A 22,229-nucleotide genomic window follows, 5' to 3' on the forward strand; every position below is an offset into this window, starting at 1 on the left:
ATATATTTCTTGATCTGGTATGTATAATTTGTCAGTAGGTTGTTGGACTAATATGGTTCTCTCTGGCTTTTAAAACTAGCTAGGAATTATTTATCTCTCACATTGTCTAACCCCTTCATTATGGTTTCCCCAATTAAGGTGTCCCCATTTTTCCCCTTTCTCTATAATAATACCCTTCTCCTATGGTCCTACCTCTCTTGAGCTCCTTCTTTCCCTTGTGCTGTCTACTCTGGTATCAGCTGGTCTTCTAAGTAACTTTGCCTTATTCTTTTAAATTATTACAGTTATTTGTTTAGCATGTGTGTGTGTGTGTGTGTGTGTGTGTACATGCATCTGTAGTGCATATGGAAGTAATTGAGACATTGAAGGAGTTCTTTCCTTCCACCATGTAGTACCCGGCCATCAAACTTAGGTTCTTGGACCTGGCAGCGAGTACATTTACCCACCGAGCTGCCACACAGTCCCTGACCCTACCTTCTATTTTGTGATGTAAGGTATTTCTATATACCATAATCTGGATATTAGGGATGCAAATTGCTATTGATATGGGTACTGTTTGTAGAATATCTATATAATATTTTAAGAAATAAGACTATGAATAATAGGAAAACAGATAACTGATAGTTATTTTTTAAATATTTTATTTATTATTTTTTTAATTTTATGTATATGAGTGTTTGCCTGCGTGCATGTAAGTGCATCCATGTTGTGAAGAAGAGGGCATCAGATCTTCTGGAACTGGAGTTATGGATGGTTGTTAGGTGCCATGTGAGTGCTAGGAAACAAACCAAGATCCCCTGCAAGAGCCGCCAGTTCTCTTAACTGCAGAGCCACCTCTCCATCCCCCAATAGGTATTTTTAGCCTCATAAATTCATCCAAATCCTCTTGGTTCTAATTTTCCCTATAGAAGATTTTGGCTCTCAAAGTACTAGGGATTCTAGATCCCCAACGTGAGATATGAAGTGGGTAAAAACTTAATCTGTGTTGTTAAAAAGTATAGCATTTGAGAAGTGATTAAGATTAGAAGGTCATTGTTGTTATCTCTGGTATCTTTGTGTGAACACCACACACACACACGCACACACACACACACACACACACACACGTGCACACACGCACAGCACAGGCACACAGACATACACTTTCTTTTACCAGTTGCCCTGCTTTGCGCTAGGACTTTACCTGAGAAAGTGTCTACAGACACTGACTTTATCCCTGGCACTTCCCAAACCATGAGATCAAATTGACCTCACATTGCTATAACCTAGACAGTCTGCAGTACTATTATGGGCAGCAGAAGCTGGGCTACCAAACTTCCCAGCAGTGTTTACATTGATGTATCTCTGTCACTTTGATTATCTGAAATGCATTCACCAAGAGTTTATAAATGATGAGTCCATCAGAATGACAATATTCCTTGAGTTCCTCCATGGCCATGGAAGCCTGAGGAATTTTATATTCCTGTTCAATTTGCTTCTCTTTTTAAATTTTTTTTTAAATTTCATTTATCATTTTTATTTTATGTGTATGCGTGTATTGCCTGCACGTGGCTAAGTGCACCCGTGTCATGCAATGCCCGCAGAGGTCATAAGAGGCTGTGGGATCCCCTGGGACTGGAGTTACAGACAGTTGTTAGCTGCCATGTGGGTGCTGGGATTCGAACCCAGGTCTTCTGCAATAACAACTAGTGTTCTTAACCGTTTCTTGTCTTAAATACATCATTTATCAGATCTCCATTTTCTGCCACAATGTGTCCCTATGAACGGTGGGTGGCATCATCTTCCCAATGGCATTTTGGCCACACTGGTGTCTCTCGCTCGACAAGCAGTGCCATTTGCAGCAATGGCTTCTCATATCTTCATCGTTCTTTATTTCCTTCATTTTTCTCTTTCTAAATTTCACATTTCTTTTATCTCTTCGTTTTCTTACTTTTCTTGCTCCTGTTTTAACTTCCCAAGTTTCCTTATGGTTTTACAAAATTAATATCCTCTATTTGTAAAACAACTGTTGACTTCCTCTTCCACGTCTCAGTCCTATCTGGGGAGCAACCCTATTTTTCCCCTTCCTTTAAAATTAGAACTCTTCTATTCTTGAAACTTTATTCAACTAACTTTCACAAACCGCAATCTGCTTTTACTAATTCTGTTGCATGTAGCTTTAATATAAAAAAAAATTCTCCAAGCATCAAATATATTGTTGGAAACCATCCTTTAATTCAATCATCCATTACCTAGAGAACATTCAAGAACAAGAGACTGAGGGGGAGGGACTAGAGGCTAGTTGCTGTAGGTAATGGAAAAGGTTGCCATGGCTACTTCTCATTGCCTGGAGAGTCTCTTTAGGATAGATTTGTTTGACAATAGGTGAAACATAGTTGGTTCTTTCCAAAGTACTGCTAGGATGTGTTTAAGTAGCCTTTTCCAGTTGCCTATTTTCAGATCTATCAGGATGCAACAGTGAGCTTCCTGTAATCAGGTTAGGCACTGTGTTCCCCAGTTCCCAGCTTCCTGGAAGCAGAGTCCTTCCAGATGATTCCTCCAAAATTGTTGCATTAGAGCTGAAGGCTATACTTACAATGCCTGTTTACTCATAAGACGTACGCAGAGGAATAGAATTAATTACTGCCTCAACAACACTTGCAAATAATATTCTCAGAAGAAGGTTTCAATGACATGTGCAAAAATTATCTCTGAATTACAACACCAGCTAAACAACAGCATACCTAATACATAAGCATCAAGTACGCCATTCCTGAATTTCCCTCTGCTTTCTCCCAGGGAAAATAAGCTTAACAATATTCTCTAGAAAATCCTCAGCTGAAATGGAACCTATGCCTACCAGCATCACCCCCACACTGTGCTGTTATAAATTTGAGTATATGAGCTCCCCAAAGGCAGGAGCTTCATTTCAAGTTATTGGTTTATCATTTTTGTATTTCCTGTGCTCTGCCCAGTGTTTGACCTAGAATACTTAAAATCTGCTGCTCAATAAATAAATATGAAAGCTGGAAAGTACATGTACAAATAAATGAATTCATTTATTTAAGCCAAGTCAGTATCTTTCAAAAGTAGTAATAGTTCCAAGTTGTTCAGATATAAGAAGGATTGGAGAACCTAACGGGAAGTCAAGTCAATGTAGTGTCAGATATGACCAAAATGTGTGTCATTTATGAATTGGCAACTGATAGGAACTATTTAAAAAAATCAATGTTTTCTCCAAGTACCTCTTGTCTTGAAAATATTTATAAGGGATTATAAAGTTACAAAATGTTTATCTTCTAATTCAGTTCTTGATTAGAAATTTTTAAAAAATGGGCAGGATAAAGAAGACACACAGTGATGGTGACAGCTGCACAAGACCAATGTAAACATAATCAGACAATAAGCAGCAGAGAACTGGGGAAATGGGCAGCAGGCCCCAACCTTAGCTGACCACTGCTGGGTGAGGGAGGGTTGTTCTTCTTTAAGGGAATGATGTTAGATAGCTGAACAGCCTCCAGTGGATGAACTCACAAGGAATATCTAAGGACATAAATGTGACTTGATAGGCCTTAACAAATATGACAGAATGCATGAAATCCTGTGGAAAGGCTATGGGAGGTTCAGATAGGGTAGAGGGTTTAAATGTGATCAAAATGTATGAAACACACAAAAATTTTTAAAAAATACATTGAAAATATAAAAAGTACACACACGCGCGCGCGCACACATACACACACACACACACACACACACACACACACACACACACGCACAATCTTTGTCCTCTCTACTGAGGCACCACACTACAGTAAGGAAGACCTGAAATTGTCAGGCTAAAATCTGAGGGTTTTGTCTGTGCCTGGTGATATCTACGCACACTTGGTACAGAAGATAAAGAGATTAAAGAATTTCAAATCAGTGTTCCACCTCAATGTCTTCTCAGAACCTACATTAGCTCTGCTAGCAACATCTTTTTTCCATGTTTCTGAAGATACTGAGTTGTTTAGCCTAGGTGCCCTTTGACGTACCCTATGCCAGCTTAATCTTTACCTTCTTTATCTTCTGCTTGTGTATATACTAAAAACTGGTCTATTTTCTATGCCTGTTTATCTGAAATAAGGACCATTTTTATTCAGCCCTGTTACTTGCTCCTTGTATCCCCTTTCAGGTTTTCCCTTTATATACACTTAGAAATGTACCCCAAAACTGGGGGGGGGTATAAAAAACTGACATTTTGGGGAAGGTTAGTTCTTTTGTTAAAAAGAATATTCCTTTCCTAAATACTGGGGTTATTTGGATAATAGCTGCACCTTTGTGAATCTAGAAGACAGAAGCAGCTGCCAGGGGTTACCCTTTCCCAAACAGGCACCTAACTCTGCCTGCAATTTCTCTTTGAGACTAAATAACTAATTAGCGGTCCACAAAACCTGACCTCTTGCAATTTGATCTGAATAGAATGCTTTGAAGTGTTGCCCTGTCTGCACTTCCCGGAATAAAATAAAAAGTATCAGGTCAGTCATCTAAAGAAGACCTGAGTTGGTTGGGTAAGTTTCTCAAAGCTAAAGGTACACCTACTTGCAAATTCTGAGTTGCCTGACAGACAAATGAAGATATATAATATTTTTAAATGAAACACAGCTTGCCCTATAAACGTGACATATTAAATGTCAATACCTGAAAAGGGGATATATCTATGTATGTCAATGTTAATAATAGTCTTAAATAATATGTTAAGATTAACTTTCTGTTTACTACTCCACTATATATAACCTTTCTCAAATAGCTCTTGAAAATTTTCCTCAAATGTATTAGTTCAGTTTCTTGTCTATATGAGGAAAGTAAAAAACTATAATTCATTTAATTAAATGAGTTTTTTAATTAAGGCAAATATAATGAAAGGTAATTTCCACTGCAGAAATGATTAGTGGAGACCTGTATTTGATAGTTAATCACTATTGTAATTATCTTTTAAAAATAATTTTTGTTTTTAACACTGACTTGGTTTCTTTTCCTGTTGCTTCGAGAAACTGTTGTGACAAGGGCCACTTAAGAGAGAATTTATTTTAGCTCACATCATGGCTGGGAAGTCAAGACAGCAGGAGTTAGAGACAGCTGGTCAAACTGCATTCAAAATCCACAACACAGAAGGATGAATGCTGGCTTGCTCAGCTCCCATTGCCCACTTAAATACTCCAGTATCCAGTCTATGGAATGGTGCCTCTCACAGTGGGCAGGTTTTCCCACATCAATTAAAGCAATTAAGATAATCTCCCAGACTCATTCCCTGAAGCCCAGGTCATTCTAGAGCCTGTCAAGTTGAGAAGTGACACTAGCCATTATAGACACACCCACATGTGCTCAGTGGAAAGGAATAAATCCTAAGGACTTTCCATTTTCATTCTCTAACGTCTCAATTCTATTCTTAATTCACTGACTCATTTGATTAGCAAATACAAATGAGCGTGTAGCATAATTGAGGCAAAACACCAGGCATGAAGTTTAAAGTGAGAAAAGCAAAGAGGCTGATGATGGAAGAGAAGAGGGAAATGTTCCATATAATTAAGTTGTGATGAGCCAGTGTACAGCACAGGCAGACTGACTGAACCTAGACTGAGCCTCAGAGAAACATTATTGAAAGAAATAATAATATGGCCATGGTGACTATGAGGCCAGCCTGGGCTATCTCATGAGCTCCAGATGAGCCTGGACTGCAAAGTGGTATTCTTTCACTCAAAAACAAGCAAGAAAACAAACAAAACCAACTGAACAAAATCCTGAATGGTGAACACAATGAAAAATGGTAATTCAGGCAGGAAATGAGTGGCCAGCTCAAGACCAGGGAAGGAACAGCAGGACTGAAGGTATAGGGAGCCCTTACTCAGGCCCAGGAGACGGCCAGCAGGTGAGTGCAATCCAGTAACATATGGTGAGCCAAGAGCGAGCAGGGTCAGGTCACACAGGGAATTTCAACCCACATGTGGTATGATAATCGCTGTGGTGAGAAGCTGGGAAACCACCAAAAAGCTGTACTGGCAGGAGCTATTTGGTTAGTATCTGAAACCTAACATTATAACGTAAAGAGCATGAGGCAGGAAATGGATTGCACAAGAACGCAGAAGCAGTTTGACAGAGAGTGCATTTGAGATGAGAAACTGATGACTCGGGAGTAGACAGAGGTGTGTTATGAAAACATGAATTGGCTCATCAGGTACAGGAGAATAAAGGTGAGAGATGACACAAAGATAAAACCTTGGCATCTGATTTGATGACTCGGTGAATGATTGGGTCATTTTTACCATGGAGAACAGTGGACTTAATAAGCAGATTGTCAGCCTACTACAATTAACTGAAGAACTACACTAACCCATTTTACAATGAAACTGTAACCAAATATGAAAGAGCTTACAAAAAAAAAGTCACTAGAGACAGCTTAACTGCATGTTTTTATGAAGTCATAGAGAGGTTTCAGCTGATAAATTCTCAGGGTATTTCAAGGGTTGCAAAATTTAAAAGTTGAAAAAATATTCTACACAGCCTCTTTTGGGTACAGCAGATATTAATAACAATTTCACAGAAACAGACAAATTAAAAACCTCCCTCTCGTAGACAACCTATCCTGACTTCTAATGCTACAGGATAGTTACTCCTTTAAACTTTACATAAATAATATCACAATAAAATTAAAATAGCCAATGGAAATATTAACTAGGTAGAATGGTAAAGGTGCAAGTCATTGGGAATAAGTGATCAGCTAAGCCAGGGAAGGTATGAAATAACCTACAATGAGAAAATAAGTCAGGAGAAAATAAACTATGAAAAGAATGAGGTAGAAAAATAACTAATAGACAAAGGAATGTTCAAGAAACAGCAGAAAGGAGAAATTCAGAGTGTGTGGTATATTGGTGTTGAGTCAAAGTTACAGCAAAACATGACAGTGTGTATGAAGAGTGAGGATCAAACACTGCAAAGAAATTTGAAAAGAGAAAAAAATCTCTTGAATTTAATGGCATGGAGCTCATTTATGAACCTAATGGAAGTAGTTTTAGAGAAGCAGACCAAAGAATCTGAAATTACATATATTTAAGGCGTTTTAGAGTGGAAAGGCTCTCGCCAACAATTTTAAGATGATTGGTAATAGAGGGGAGAAAAGAATTAAGGCTATGCATAAGGACCGTGCAGCAGCTAATCAAGAAAAGGCTGTTTAGCTAATACTAGGCATTAACAAGCTAGTGTGTGCATAGACAATTAAATTACTGGAGAAATACTTAATTCAGCAAGAAAAAAAGTTGAGGGTGAAGATGAGCTTTGGGTCGAATAAGGAAGCCTGTCGTAACTGAAGTGGACTTAGTTTTCTATCACAAAAATTTCCCACTTCAAAGTCAGTGTTCTTCCATTTCTATCCTGTTAGAGTTTTATAGTACTCAAGAAAGTCTTTCACTTGCCAAATAAACTCAAAGTATTTGTACTTATTCATATTTCTTTCTTTCAAGTGCCTTTATTGCTAAAGACATTTTATTCCCTTTGATGTTTTCTTCTAGGAAAATTTTATCCTCTTTCACTTTTTCATCAAAGAGGTATTTGGAGCTGAGTCATTCCTCCCAGTGACTCAAAATTAAGAATGGCATATAGTCGTCGAGCAGACCCAAATCCCAGTGACCCACAACAAGGTCAACATGATCCTGAAGGATTTCACCCTGCAAATCAACGCCTTCCTTCCGGCCAAGTCAGACTGGGTTTTGATCAGCTCATGGAAGAGATTAGCAGTAAAATTCCACTCTATCACAGTGAAATACAAGAAAACACCTTTGTGCCAGATACACCAGGCTTGGACTCAAAATGGTATTCATTAGATGGAATGAGCCAAAGACACCAGAAAGAATTCACTTCTAAGAGCTCTAACCTCTCCCAGCATCAGTCTGAGAAGATGACAGTTATTGGTTTTAGTCCTGCTGTATTATCTCTGCATCAAATCCCGGATGAGGAAAGCCCCTGGGAAAACCCCACAGGACAATGTCGCAGGGCTCGGGAGTCCAGATTCAAGGCTTCAGCTCCATCATCCACTAGCTTGGAGAAAAGGAGTCTACAAAGAGAGTGGGGAGATGAGCATTACTCCTGCCACATAGGATTTGAAGGCAACCTTCCTTCCCGGTACCCGTCCTTCCCAACCAACTGCGCACCCAACAAAGAGAAAAGAGGTGAAAATGTGCACAGCTCAGAACCTTCTCTAATGTTCTTTAAAGACTCTCTTCTTCCCAGGACACGGGAAAGCACATCTCTGGAAAATAGAGAGGTATGTGCAATGTGGGTGAACCTGGAAATATGAAACTGAGATAATCACTCAATGATGCATTGTATTAACTAGTAACAAAATTCAATAATCTTACACAGGGAAACCTACTAGTGTTATTTAGAAAAATTCATCTATTGTCACAAATTCCATATCCTTGACTGACCACTCTTTCTGGGGAAAAAAAAGAAATGAAGTTTTTCTGGTTTTGTTTTAATTTTTTAATTGAAATTTTTTGAATTTTCATACAATATAATTTGATGGTATTTAGAGCCCTCCCCTATTCGTACCTCCCCTACTGACCCACTCCCAATCTAATGTACTCTCTTATATATGTAATATGGCCCGTAGAATCTGATTTGTGTCCCCAAATCTTCTTCAGTGTGGTCCATCCACTGGGTCTACCAAGAGTCTCATTCCTGTAAGACACTGTCTCTCCCCTTTCCAGCAGCCATCAATTGCCAAAGGTTCCTTAGTTTGGATTGGGATTTCTTATTCACTTCCCCATGTCTATGCTGGGATTTTTGTCCGATTTGAGCTTGCACAAGGCTTGTGCTTGCTGTCACCATTGTTAGAGTTCATGTGAGTAACGGAGCAGCTGTGTGAAGACACTGTTTCTCTGCAAACACCCACCCCCTCTGGCTCTTACGATCTTAGAGCCAGAGGAAATGAAGTTGTTAAATTATCAGTTTTCAAGTTCCCATTTCACCAAAGCTAAATATATCATACAAACTAATAATTACATTTTAAAGATAAAAATACATCTGGAGGTTTAATTATGGCGTGTCCTCATTCTTGCCGCTTTATGAAAATACACATACCCATTGAATTCATATTCTGAGTCACACTATTATGGTTTAAAACTGTATTATCAGTATTGGTAGGAAAAATGTTCTTTTATCAAGAAGTTCCTAAATTATATTATTGTCAGCCAAGTTCCCCTAGATTCAGTCCAAGAGTAAGAATTTAGTCACTGTGTGACTGATTCTAATCCTTCCTTTAGTGATTTTTACAACCATTGCAGTAACCAAAGAGTTTCCTGTATCCTGTTTGAAGATTTTTCTGCTTATCCTGTGTCTAGACACAAATGAAGCCAGAAGTAGATAGCAACAAAGAGGTAGGGGCAGAGATGGCTCAGCTAGTAAAGTGCTTGCCAAGAAACCATTAGGACCTGAATTTGGAGCCCCAGAACACTGGATAAAAAGCCAGGGGTGGTGGCACATGTCTGTAATGCCTCACAACACTGGGGAGGCAGAAACAGGTGGATCCCTGGAGCTCATAGGCCAGGAGTCAGGTCTAGTCAAGTTGCTCAGCTCCAGCTTTAGTGACTGACAACATCTCAGTTAAACAAGGTTGAAAAGCTGTTGTAGATGATACCCAGTGTTGTCTCTGACCTACACACACACACACGCACACACACACACACGCACACACACACATGCACACACATACACGCACACACACACACGCACACACACACACGCACACACACACACGCACACACACACACGCACACACACACACGCACACACACACACGCACACACACACACGCACACACACACACACGCACACACACACATGCACACACATACAGGAACACACAAATACATACACACAAATACATATGAGAGAAAGAGGAAATGCCATTACAATTACAACTTACCGGAGGATCCAAAATGATTATTTATCAAAAAAAACTATGTATCAAATCCTTATATTATGTTGTGATATGCTGCACAGAATGGATAGGAAGAAGAAAATCACTCAAATTAACTTACAAAGAAGCAACACCATAGCACAATAGGCAGAAGGAGAGGGTACGGGAGGAAACGCCTAGTTCTACTGAAGCACTCCCCAAAGAGGCAGCACCTCAGGTTATCGAAATCAAAGCTGAATAAATGTGCTGGAGAGAAGGCTCAGTGGTTGAGAGCATTGGCTGCTCTTTCAAAGGACCCATATTTGGTTCCCAGCAATCACAAGGCAGCTAACTACTGTCTATAACTCCAGTTCCATAGGATCCAACACCCTCTCTGAACTCCATGGGCATTACATGATATGGGAGCAATTACATGCAGGCTAAACACTCATACACATAAATAAAAAAATAAATTTTAAAGTAAAAAAAATCATAAAAACATCTAGTTCACATCACGACAGCATAACGACGGTTAAATTGTGCCCCCCTGTTGTAGATGAAATAAACAAAGCAGCTGAATCCGAGCATTGGGCAACAGGCAGTGCAGGATATAGGTCCCTGAGAACAGTCAACATTCTTACTCATGTCTGGAGGACAGATTCCTGCTGCTGTGCAGTCTGGTGGAGCCGGGTTTGACAGCAGCATCCCTGAGCTGGAGAGGAGAGCTGGCAGTTGACTGCAGGCTGCAGAAACAGCTGAGATTTGCTGGGGTGGAGTGCTGTTAAAGAGGAAGCTATGCAGTGAGTGGGTTCAGAATTCTAAGGGCATTTGCTCCGTCTTTGCCAAGTATTGGGATGCATCTGCAAGGCTTGGGAGAAACCGTGGATTTTGAACCAAGACCTGAGTGGTGAATCTTCTCGCTACATAAAATAGAAGCTATGCAACACAGAAGTGGTGGCCAAACCCGGGAAGAGACTGAGTTGAGGATTTTAGACATTCAAGTGAGACCCCCTAAAGCCATCTCCTAAGTCCAAAAAGTATGCTGAAGTAAATGCTATGCTAAGCAAAATAGATGTGCCTCAACAAAAAATAAAAACAAGAGTGATGGGACCCGAAGTACTTTGAGTATCTGCCAGTGAAGAGCCAGTTTGGTTTTTGAAAATATTTTATTTATTTATTTTCATTTTATGTGTACGAGTGCCTTGCCTACATGTATGTAAGTGTACCCATGTTGCACGGTGCCCAAGGAGGTCAGAAGAGAGTGTTGGATCCCCTGGAACTAGAGTTACAGAAGGTTGTTAACCATCATGTGGATGCTGGGTATTAAACCCCTGTCCTGTGCAAGAGCACTCAGTGAGCTTAACCACTGGGCCATCTCTCCAGCCCCAGAATCAGTTTGTTTTAGAAAATCCCTAACTCAGTGTGCTATTCACAATATCCAATGCATAATAACAAATGTCTAACAATGTATAGTAACAGAAAATTATAACTCAAAATCAAAAAGTAACTGTCAGTGGAAAGCAAAGATAAGCTAGATGTCGGAATTAACAATAAGGACTTCAAAGTGCTTCACAGAGGTATGTTTAAATAAATATAGTAAAGGATAGTCACAATCAATGGGGCAGACAGGATCTCAGCAAGAATTTAGAAAATATGAAAAAAAAAAATGAACAAAAATGACCATTCTCATACTGCAAAGATCAGCTGTGATGAAAGAAGTAGGGCTGTGCTTAACGACAGGGAAAATGGCAAAGTAAATGTGAAGCTAAAGAAATCACCCACACTGAAGAGAAAAGAAAATGATCCACGTGTGGTGGAATGCACAGGTAATCCCAGCACTGAGGGGGCCACGGCGGGAGGTCTTAGGTTCAAATCCAGCCTGGGATGTAAGGCAAGACTCCGTCCCAAAGAAAATGAAATGAAAATCAAGAACAAAACTTAGAGACTCAAGAAACAAAAAACAGAATCTATAGTAACTAAAATGTTAGCAGGGGAGAGAAAAGAAGAGAGGAAAGTTCATTTGAAGAAATAATGGACAGAGTTTATCAGTTGAAAATATCATAGTATAGGAGTTGGAGGGATGGTTCAGTGGTTAAGAGCACTAGATGCTTTTGCAGAAGACCTGGGTTCAGTTCCCAGCACCCACATGGCAGCTAACAACCATGTGTAACTTCAGTTCCAGGGGATCCTACGCCCTCTTCTGACATCCATGTGCACTGCATGACATAGATACACTTATACACACATACACACACACACACACACACACACAGGCCATATACTCATACACATAAAAATAAAAATAATAAAATACTTTTTAAAAGAGAAAATATCAAATTATAGAACTGAAGAAAACAAATTCCAGATAAATGCAAAATCATTCCTATAGAGACAAATTTATAATCAAGTATCTAAAATTGAAAGGAAAGAAAACAAAAACTCTTAAAATGAGGCAGAGAGTGAAACTGCACTAACCATATGATTGAAGAATGAGCAAACTTCTCATCAGGACAAGAAAAGCCAGAGAGTGGAGTGATGGTTTTAAGTTCATAAAAATAAAAGGGAAACAGAACCCACAGATCTATATCTATTGAGTACGCTTCAAAGCTGAAAAATGAAATAAAGTTATTACCATGCAAATAAATATTGTACACAATTATCAATTATCATTCCCACAAAACATAACAAAGTCAATGTTTGGCATGAGAGAGGGAGAAATGGCATTTGGTTAAAAATCCTTACATTTTAAGGCCTGGAGAGATGGCTCAGTGGTTAGGAATACTGACTGTTCTTGCAGAAAACCTGGGTTCGAATCCCAGCACCCACATGACAGCTAACAACTGTCTGTAACTGCAGTTCCAGGGGATATGATAGCCTCTTCTGTCCTCCGTGGGCATTTTACGACACGGGTGTGCTTACCTACATGCAGGCATAACACTCACATACATAAAATAAAAATAATAAAATATTTTTTTTAATTCTTACATTTTAAATGTAAAGGTAGAACATTATCCCTAAATAATCTGAGATACGGTAAGGATGTACACCAGAATCCCTAGAGCTAAAACAATATAAAGAAAATCTAATAAAATAACAGAGGAATTAAATGCAATAGGAAAAAATAAAATAAACCAAATAACAAGGAAATTCAGAAAAATAAAGTTATAAGCATAAGTGGAAATAAATAGAAATATGATGACCTAAAACCCAATGACTTTCATAAATATGTTAAACATTAATGCAGTAAGCTTTCAAAATAATGGACAAAACATGACAAACTGAGTTAGAAAATAAAGGCTCAGTTACTGTCTGTAGAAGGTTAACTTAAGAAACAAAATAACAGATAGATTGAAAATAAATGAAACAAGGATTTAATACTCAACCTGAAACAGAAGATTGGTGTGGTTTTTAAGATCAGGAAAAGTGAAATTTGAGACAGTATTGTTAGAAAAATCTGTCCTGGATGGCTTCAATGTTAACTTGACACACTGAAGGAGGAGGGAGGAATTGCCTCTGTCAGCTGGTTTGTGGACATGTCTATGAGGCATTCTCATGACTGTTGACTGACATGGGAGGGCCCAGCCCACTGTAGATGGTGCCATGACTGGCCAAGTGGTCCTGGTTTATATAAGAAAGCAGGTTGAGCATGGGCCAAGAAACCAGCCCAGTAAGCAGCGTTCCTTCAAGGTCTGTGCTTGCCTCCAAGTTCTAGTGCCTCAGAGATCGACTGTCACTTGGAAGAGTAAGATGCAATAAACCTTTTCACCTCCGAGTTGATTTTCATCAGTGTTTTATCACAACAGTAGAAAACAAACTAGAGCAAGAACAATTAATTTTGTAACAAAGAGTCCTGGTGTTGCACTCGGGAGGCAGAGGCAGCCAGATCTCTGTGAGATCAAAGCCAGTCTGGTCTACGTAGTGAATTCCAGGCCAGCTGGAGCTACAGGAAGACAATGTTTCAAAAAGATCAAAAAACTGTCAATCTGAAAGTGATAATAAATTTAAATTTGCACACACCTGATAAAAAAGCCTTAAACTACATAGACAAACGTGATTTAAAGCCAATCGCATATGTACCCTATAAACGGCACATTTTATGCATGCATTCCCAAGAAATGAGGCATATATCCAAAAGGTGTTTATACAAGAAAGCTGAAATATATCCCCTAAGCTATAAACACTCTAAGTGTCCATCAAGAGGAAAATGACTATACAAAGAATGGGATAGTTATGCAATAGAATGCTAACAATCAGCACTTTATAATGACAGACTGGTGATATGTGTGACCACATAAAGACTTTTTAAAAAGACATATCACTTAATGAAGGAAGTTAAAAACCAAAGGGCATGCATAATTCATCTATGACAATAGAAATCCAAGTAACAGTAGTTATCAATAAATGTTTGGATTAACTAAACAGAAGTATGAGGGAACTTCTAGAGTGACAGCCCTGTTCTTTATCTTCCTTGGGTTATAGTAGTGTGTATTCTCAAAACTCAAATCATATAGGTAAGATCTATGCATTTCCTATATGTAAATATTGCTTCAATTAAAAAATCTACGAAAGTAAAAGTAATTGCAAACAGGGTTTTAAAACAGGATAAAATTACAGAGATGAGTTATTTTTCTCTGTATTGAACTGTACCTATATTAATTTTCTAATTTTTATTTTCAGCCAGTTGATTGTCACATTCAAATAGTTGAAGTCCCCCAAGGAAGCAATATGAACCTGGCCTCATTTTGTGACAAAGTAAAAAAGTAAGTATTGCTACTTTAATCAATTTTGAAGTTTCTGTGTGTGGATACATTTGTCTATTTTCCTGTTGCTTGTAAATGCAGTAAAACAAACGTGGAAATTTTTGACAAAGTATTTCATTGATCAACGGTGTTTACTCACTTTTGTTCTTTATAGTAAGGTGATACTTTCCCTTAAGAAATCTGATTAAAAATTAAAGATAATTTTGCAGTTTCAAACTGCCCTTGTTGCTCCTTGGTAGTCTGGTTTACAGGGAATTTTATCTCATTTAATGTCATAAGCATTTGAGTTTTCTGGCTCAGACCCAAGTTAACACAAGTTCCCCTTCCTTCCTGGGGGCATTGTAGCGAGAGTCATACGAGCACATTAATACCCAAATCTTATCTCGAGTAAGTTACAACAGAATTAAATAAATAATATACGTTTGTTCACTGAAAACCATATTTGATTTCCAGAGGATGTTTCAAACATCATTGGTCTCCTTGATAATCTAAAAGAAAATATTATGATATAAAAGAAAGTGGCTTTTTCATTGACCAATTTCTTTATATCTTCAATATATATTTTTTAATTTGTGCATTTCATATAATGCATCTTAACCATATTTAGGCCCCCTCCCATATCCCGCCCATAACCTGCCCATCAGATTTCATGCATTCTGTCATACATGTTAAGGCATATCAGCTCAATTTTGTGTCCCAAATGGCCCTCTGTCCTCAATGTACGTTCGTCCATACTGGAGTCTAGTTAGCCTATCTAGTGTCATTCTCTAAAGACTAACTTCTCTTCACCCAGCAGTGACCAGATGCCAATAGTTCCTCGCTTAAGGTTGGAGCTTCTTATCTGTTTCCCCAGTTCTATATTAGGTTTTGGTCTGGTTTGTGTTTGCATGGTCTTATGCATGCTGTCATCACTGCTGTAAATTCATACGATTAAGTTCCTAGAAGCCTGCAAAACCTTTTTCCTGCGGTTGTCCACTTCTCCTGACTTTTACAGTCTTCCTGTCCCACTTTTCTGCAATGGTCCCTGAGCCTGAATGGTTGAAGATGACCACCATTTTTAAAAATTTATTTCTACTCATTGTGTATGAGTGTTTTGCTTGCATGTATGCAAATGCAACATGTGTGCAATATCAGCAGAGGCAAGAAGAAGGCACAGGATCCCCTGCAATTGGAATTATGGGCCGTTGTTAGCCACCGTGTGAGCGCTGGGAGCTGACCCTCAGTCCTCTGCAAGAGCAACCACTGTTCTTAACCACTGAGCATCTCTCCCATCTTAATGATGTAAAATGTTGGTCCTCACTGTAATGCCACTGCACAGAGTTGACACACTTCTCTACTCGCCCCAATGTATAATTTTGTGTTTTAGGTCAGATCAAGTAGGTGAAGCAGTGACATGAATGCATTTTAAGTGATTTTCGTCAGTGGCTTACGGTGTATGTCCCAAATTATTTAATATACTTCTTAGTGATTTTCTTTAAAACAATCATGAGAACTAAAGACAACCAACCAAACACTAAAGTTGGCTAAGTGGAAAAAAGTCATAAATTGCATTCATATATATTTTTCATAAATTCTTATCAAAACATACTCATGTAGATGATGCTTAAATGTATATGTGCATAGATATTCTATATATAATAACATTCACTCAGTAATATTTTTAGGATCCATTAAGTACTAGGAACTGAAAAATCAAAAACAAAAAAATCAAATAATACTTCGAAAATCAAGTTCCACAAGACGATCTCCAAAATTTCAGGAAGACCATAAGAAAATAAATTACATAGGCAGTTGCATTTATTTTTCTATTATTTAAATATGTATGAGTTAATATGTTATTGGCATTCCCTTAAGCTCCTATTAAAAAGAGTTTCTAACTTCCTGAATTTAATTGCTTTTTTACCTACTTTAAAATCTCATATTCAAGAAATATGCCACATCATTATAAAAATACAATACAATTCCATAAGATAAAAGTTGCCAAGGTAGTAAACTAATCAATGGTCCTAAACAGGCTATAAAACTCATGAACCACAACAGTGATTGGCCCAGCAGATTATCTCTACTTTTGTAATAGTGACACTTTCAATTTAGGGATCATCAACAACTATCTAATTAGACTTAAGGCCCCCTCAGTGGAAGGGAACTCATTTGTAGTACACACGGTCGGAGAGGACATAGACCAGAGAGAAGAAGCTACTACTACCACTTTCCTAAACCAGTGTAATTTCTTACTATATTCTAAATATATAAACTTCTATTCACAGACAGGTGTGGCTCTCACCCCTCATTAAAGAAGCTTCTTTTTACATGTAGAGATTACTACAAAGTTCTGTAACTGGTCAAACAGCAGAGAATAAGTAACTATGTGGGGCCAAGCCCTAACTGATACATCTACAATGCTACCTCTATACCTAGGGCTTAAGAAACATTGTTGCAGCAGGCATCTTGTTCCTCTGGCTCTTAAAATCCTTCCGTCCTCTCTTCAAGATGTATTCTAGACATGATAGGAAAACAGCACCCTTGAAATCTCCATAATTGGTAGCCAAACAAGATCTACGTAATGGCAAAATCAGTTAACATTCTAATGTGGACAGGGAAATTTCATGGGGTCTCACCTCTAGATGAAGAGCTACAGGAAACCAAAGGATGCCGAGGGAAGGAGAATCTGTGTTCTCCATGGACTTTCTCCCTGAAAGGTTATCTAATCTAAGTAATCAGCCCTAAACATATGTATAAATGAGTATCACTAAATGAAATTAGTGTATTATAGATACATATATATACATATATATTTAGACATGTACATGTGTATATGTGCAGGAATGTCTCATAAAATGGACATAATCTGAACTAATGTCTTTTAATTAATCTCTGTAAACTCAATGAACCTTGTGTCTGGTGACTGGGGCATTTCCTTGGCAACCTCAGTTTGATACTCCACTCCAAAAAATAATGAATGAATGTAGGCATGCTTGAGAATTAACATAGCAAAGCGCTAAAAGATGGCACATTCATCATCATTGCATACATTGAAGATCGGGAAGATGCCTGACCTTGAGTGAAAGAGGTATTCTAGAGCTAGGGATGAAAAGGCTGGGTGGTCTGGTAAGATAAGGGTAGAGCCAAGCTGTACTTTCCCCATGAAGTTGGAGAAATAGGTTTGAATGACAATGTGAGTGAGGCTAGGTTCCCGGAGCACAGTTCCAGAAGATGTATCTTGGGGAACGGATATCCTTCAAGTTTGAGCCTACTCTTAAAAACTAAATTTAATTCTTCCAATCCATAAGCATTGTAGAGGTCTTTAATGTCTTTGGTCAGGTTTATTCCGAGATTATTTTTTTATGCTATTGTGAATGGGAGGGTTTTTACATACTCTTTTTCCAACTGCTTGTTATTGGTATATAGAAAGGCTACTGATTAATTTTATAATGTTCCACTTTACTGAAAGTGTTAATCATTTCTCGGAGTTTTCTGGTGGGAGTTTGGCATCTCTTAGATATAATATAACATCTTCAAAAAGGGATAATTTGATCTCTTCTTTTCCAATTAGTACTCCCTTAATTTCCTTCTCTTGTCATATTGTTCTAGCAAGAATTTCAAGCACTATGTTAAAGAGGAGTGGTGATAGTGGACAGCCTTGTCTGGTCCTGATTTCAATGGGAATGCTTCCAGTTTTTCTCCATTTAGAATGATGTTGGCTGTGGGTTTGTTGTATATAGCTTTAATTATGTTGAGGTATGTTCCCTCCAGTCCAATTCCCTCTAGGACTTTGAACATAAATGCATGTTGAATTTTGTCAGAGGAATTCTCTACATCTATTGAGAAGACCGTGCAGTTTTGCTAGGTGAGGAAGAGCTGATCTTCCTAAATCGAGGGATTCTAGATAGGCTGACTAGACCTCAGTGGATGGACTTGTACTGAGGATACTTGTACTGGGATACTGACTTGACACAGTGGGCATTAACACAGAAGACAGAGTATATGGGTCCCTGTGGGCAGGCTATGGAAGGGTGCTGGTGGGGATGAGGGTATAAAGATGATTCGGATTGTTTGAGATATTCTGTATGAAATGCACAAAAATTCAATAAAAGCAAATTTTCAAAAAGCTAAATTTAAGAGTCAAGCATTTTTGTTCAGGTAATTGTAATGTTGGCATAATAACACTGCATATATGTAACAATAATAATAGAAGAAAAGGACAATTGAGAGGGAGGATTAGGGAGAGAGGAAGGAGCTTCTAGGGAGACTAAGAGGAGGGAGACGGACATAGATACAATACTCATGTATGAAATTCTAAAAAAAATAATAATAATACAAAAAAGAAGTTCCTGGTCCACAGTGGATGTTCTACAAAGGTTAGGAGAGAATCAATCACACATTTACATTTTAATTTTAATTACCTGGATTTGTGCAAGTATTGGACAGGATCTTCTCACATGGTAGGTGCTAAGTCATAAAGCTCCTTCGTCCAGAAGTGGTGACCAGAACGTTGTGGCAGGGCACAACACAGGAGAGGCGGTCACATGCCTTTATCCTTAGCAGTAGCTTTCAGCTGCAGAGTCAGAGCAGGAGCTGCTTGGGGTGGAAGGAAGAGCTCTACAGATACACTGAATCAGAAATGAAGGGACTGGAACCGGAAGACACAGTGGTGGTGGTGTGTGTCAGGCTAAGTACACACAACTTGTCTATTTGTCAGCCTCCTCAGAGAGGGGATGTTTCCATGGAGTCTGAGGAGGGCCCAGTCTGTGCTACTTCAAGGATCTGGCATAGCTTTAGCACTGAACACAAATAGAATACTGTAAGTGCTAAGTTTAATTATTACTTTGCTCATTGCTGGGACCTGGCAAGCTCCGACTTAACGGCAGGAGACGTTTATTTTGGCTCAAGATATAAGGGCATGTAGTGGGGAAGGCACAGCGGCACAGGGATGCATGCTCTGAGGCCATGGGAGCAGGCAGCTGTTACCTCAGCACAACAGGAAGCAGAGAGAGAAACAGGAAGAAGTGAGCTTGGGCTACACAGCTCAAGGCCCACCCAATGACCCACTTCCTCCAGCAAGGCCTCACATCCTCAAGGTCCCCCGACTTCACAAAGAGCAACATAATCTACAGATCAAGCGTCAAACGCATGAGTCTGCAGGTGACAATTTACAGCTAAATCACAACACTCAGGATACAAAAAATATCTTCCTTTTAGGATGAACTTAGATAACATAACCAACACAAAAAATAAGATTATATTTTCATCATTTGAGACATTTATGTTTCTAAATATCTTTATATTATATCTACATGGGGCCATAAGCTATGAGTTTACGGGGATCAGCCATGGAAATATGTAATGATCATTATCACAGCATTTTTCTTTACAATCTATAAATTTTTATACGCTTTTTCTTTTTGAACTCTCATAAGATACCTCTGAAGCAAATAGCATCACCTTTTTTATTCACAAATAATATAATAATATACCTCTGGCTATAACGTCCCAAGTAGAAGCATTAGGATTCAAATTCAAAGTTTCTGCTCCACAGATAAACTATTTCTCTTTTTCTTTTTTTTTTTTTTTTTCGCTCCTACACATAATTGTTCAGCATGCACTTGTGACTCAATTGTTTGTGTAACCTCCATAATTTTAAAGACAATAGAAAAACAGAAAGTGTTTGTGAATTAGATACCAATAAGAGAATTTGTTTACCCAGATCTCTAAATCAAAATGAATGACTTGTGGTTTAAAAAAAAAATTAGAAAGGAGAAGAATATCAGTGCAGGAAGCCAGGCATCAGAGAAGAAGCTTGATGCTTCTGGTCATTACAACGAGAAATATCCCATATAGGCTCATATATTTCAACACCTGGTGACAGTTGGTGGCATTACTGGGGAGGTTATGGAACCTTTAGGATGTCCAGCCTTCCTGAAGGAAGCACGAGGTATTTGAGGGCTATAGCCTTGCCCACTTCCTGTTCTCTTTTGATCTGCTTTCTGCACGTGGTTGCCACTGCCACTTGCTGCCCTTCCTGCCTTGATGGATTCTTATCGCTCTGCAACCATAAGCCAAAATAAATGTGTTCAACTGCATGCTGCTTATCATCATGCTATTTATCATAACAACAGAAAAGTCACTGAAATAACACTATTCAGAATGAAGTTCCCTGTCCTATCACATGACGAAAATATAGCCTTGGGGCTGGATGATGGCTCAGTGGTTAAGAGCACTGGTTGCTCTTGCAGAGGACCTGGGTTCGATTCCCAGTACCCACATGGTGTCTCAAAACCATCCATTGTTCCAGTTCTATGGGATCCAATGTCCTCTTCAGATCTGTGTGGGCATTGCATGACATGGGTGCACTTATACACATGCAGTCTATTTTCGTACACATAAGGTAAAAATAATAAAAATAAAATATTTTAGGCACTCCCAGAACGCCTTGAGACCGCCCTTTGACTTTGTTCTTAGTGTAACTGAAATCCCTGCATTCCTCCTCTAGGAAGTGCACAGGGCCACCAACAAGTGACTGATTATTTCCTCCTTTTCAGCCTCCATTCCATGGATGATATTTTCAAATAAAACAAACCATGAAGCTCTAACCCTAAGCATTTTTCTTTGCATTACTTTTCAGAATAAGAGAAACATACCATGTGGCCAACGCAACTTCCAGTTCCGGAATTATCTGGAGCATCACCACGGCTTTTCCGTTTCAGCTCTTTGCTAACACCAAGTTCAATATAAGGATTTTCACTGATAACTCAGCTCAGTGCCTCCATCTTACACCATATGGTAAGCAACTTTCCAAGCAAATGTACAAATCTCAATGAAGCTGGTGCTGATAGAGTCTTGAAATCATTGAAAGAAACACCATTTGGTATTGTTTTGCTCTCAAGTAAAGCAAGAAGTAAACAGCTGGGAACTTTTGTGAGCATCTGAGATAGAACAGGGAAGCTAATATCAAGAACACTCCTCACATACCCCACCTGCAAAGTCTTAATTTTCTTGCCAGTAACAAATAGTAAGAGAAAGTTTTGCATGCATTTGAAATAAACTGAATTTTTTTTTAATTCTACATAAAGATGATGCATAAGTGAAAATGACTCTTCTTATTCACCAGGAACTACCACTTTGTTCAGTTATGTGAATATATTGTGAAGAAGAATTAATGTAGGTTCAAGAATTTTCTATTCCCACTGTGAAAAGTCTTGGAGCCCTGCATAGCCCACACTGTCATAATTATCAGAACTTTGTCTAAAAAGAATTATAGAAATTTGTATTATATCAAATTTATTGTGTATTTTCTTCTCTATAGTTTTACGATATCTTGAAAGTCACTTAATTTATTTTTGATATATGACCTCTTTAAAAAACTGTTAGTTCTTTTAACAACACTCAGTTGCTACTAAATGAATATTACATAATAATAAGAATTCATTTTCAGAGGCATAATGAGCCAAGAAATGGTTTCCTTTCTTTCACTGGTTAATATTCATTATTAAGCCTTCTTCTTTCTTACTATACTTAAGGCTCTGAGCAATCACAGATGACCCCAAACACAGCAATGATTGATA

The 22,229-nt window shown here is 38.4% G+C and overlaps 1 protein-coding gene across 4 annotated transcripts in view; it reads left to right on the forward strand.

The window, feature by feature from the left end:
• The window catches only part of Pik3c2g (phosphatidylinositol-4-phosphate 3-kinase catalytic subunit type 2 gamma), a 402,869-nt gene that overhangs the window by 37,500 nt on the left and 343,140 nt on the right, over nucleotides 1–22,229 (forward strand). For all 4 annotated transcript variants that reach the window (XM_029563391.1, XM_029563392.1, XM_029563394.1 and 1 more), the window contains exons 2-4: nucleotides 7,521–8,272; nucleotides 14,585–14,667; nucleotides 21,290–21,447. In XM_029563391.1, the coding sequence (XP_029419251.1) occupies nucleotides 7,601–8,272; nucleotides 14,585–14,667; nucleotides 21,290–21,447 (913 nt within the window). In that variant the 5' untranslated portion in view covers nucleotides 7,521–7,600. The remainder of the gene's footprint in view (nucleotides 1–7,520; nucleotides 8,273–14,584; nucleotides 14,668–21,289; nucleotides 21,448–22,229) is intronic.

The sequence above is a fragment of the Nannospalax galili genome, unplaced genomic scaffold, assembly GCF_000622305.1.
Source record: "Nannospalax galili isolate Female #2095 unplaced genomic scaffold, S.galili_v1.0 scaffold1230, whole genome shotgun sequence".
Lineage (NCBI taxonomy): Eukaryota > Metazoa > Chordata > Mammalia > Rodentia > Spalacidae > Nannospalax > Nannospalax galili.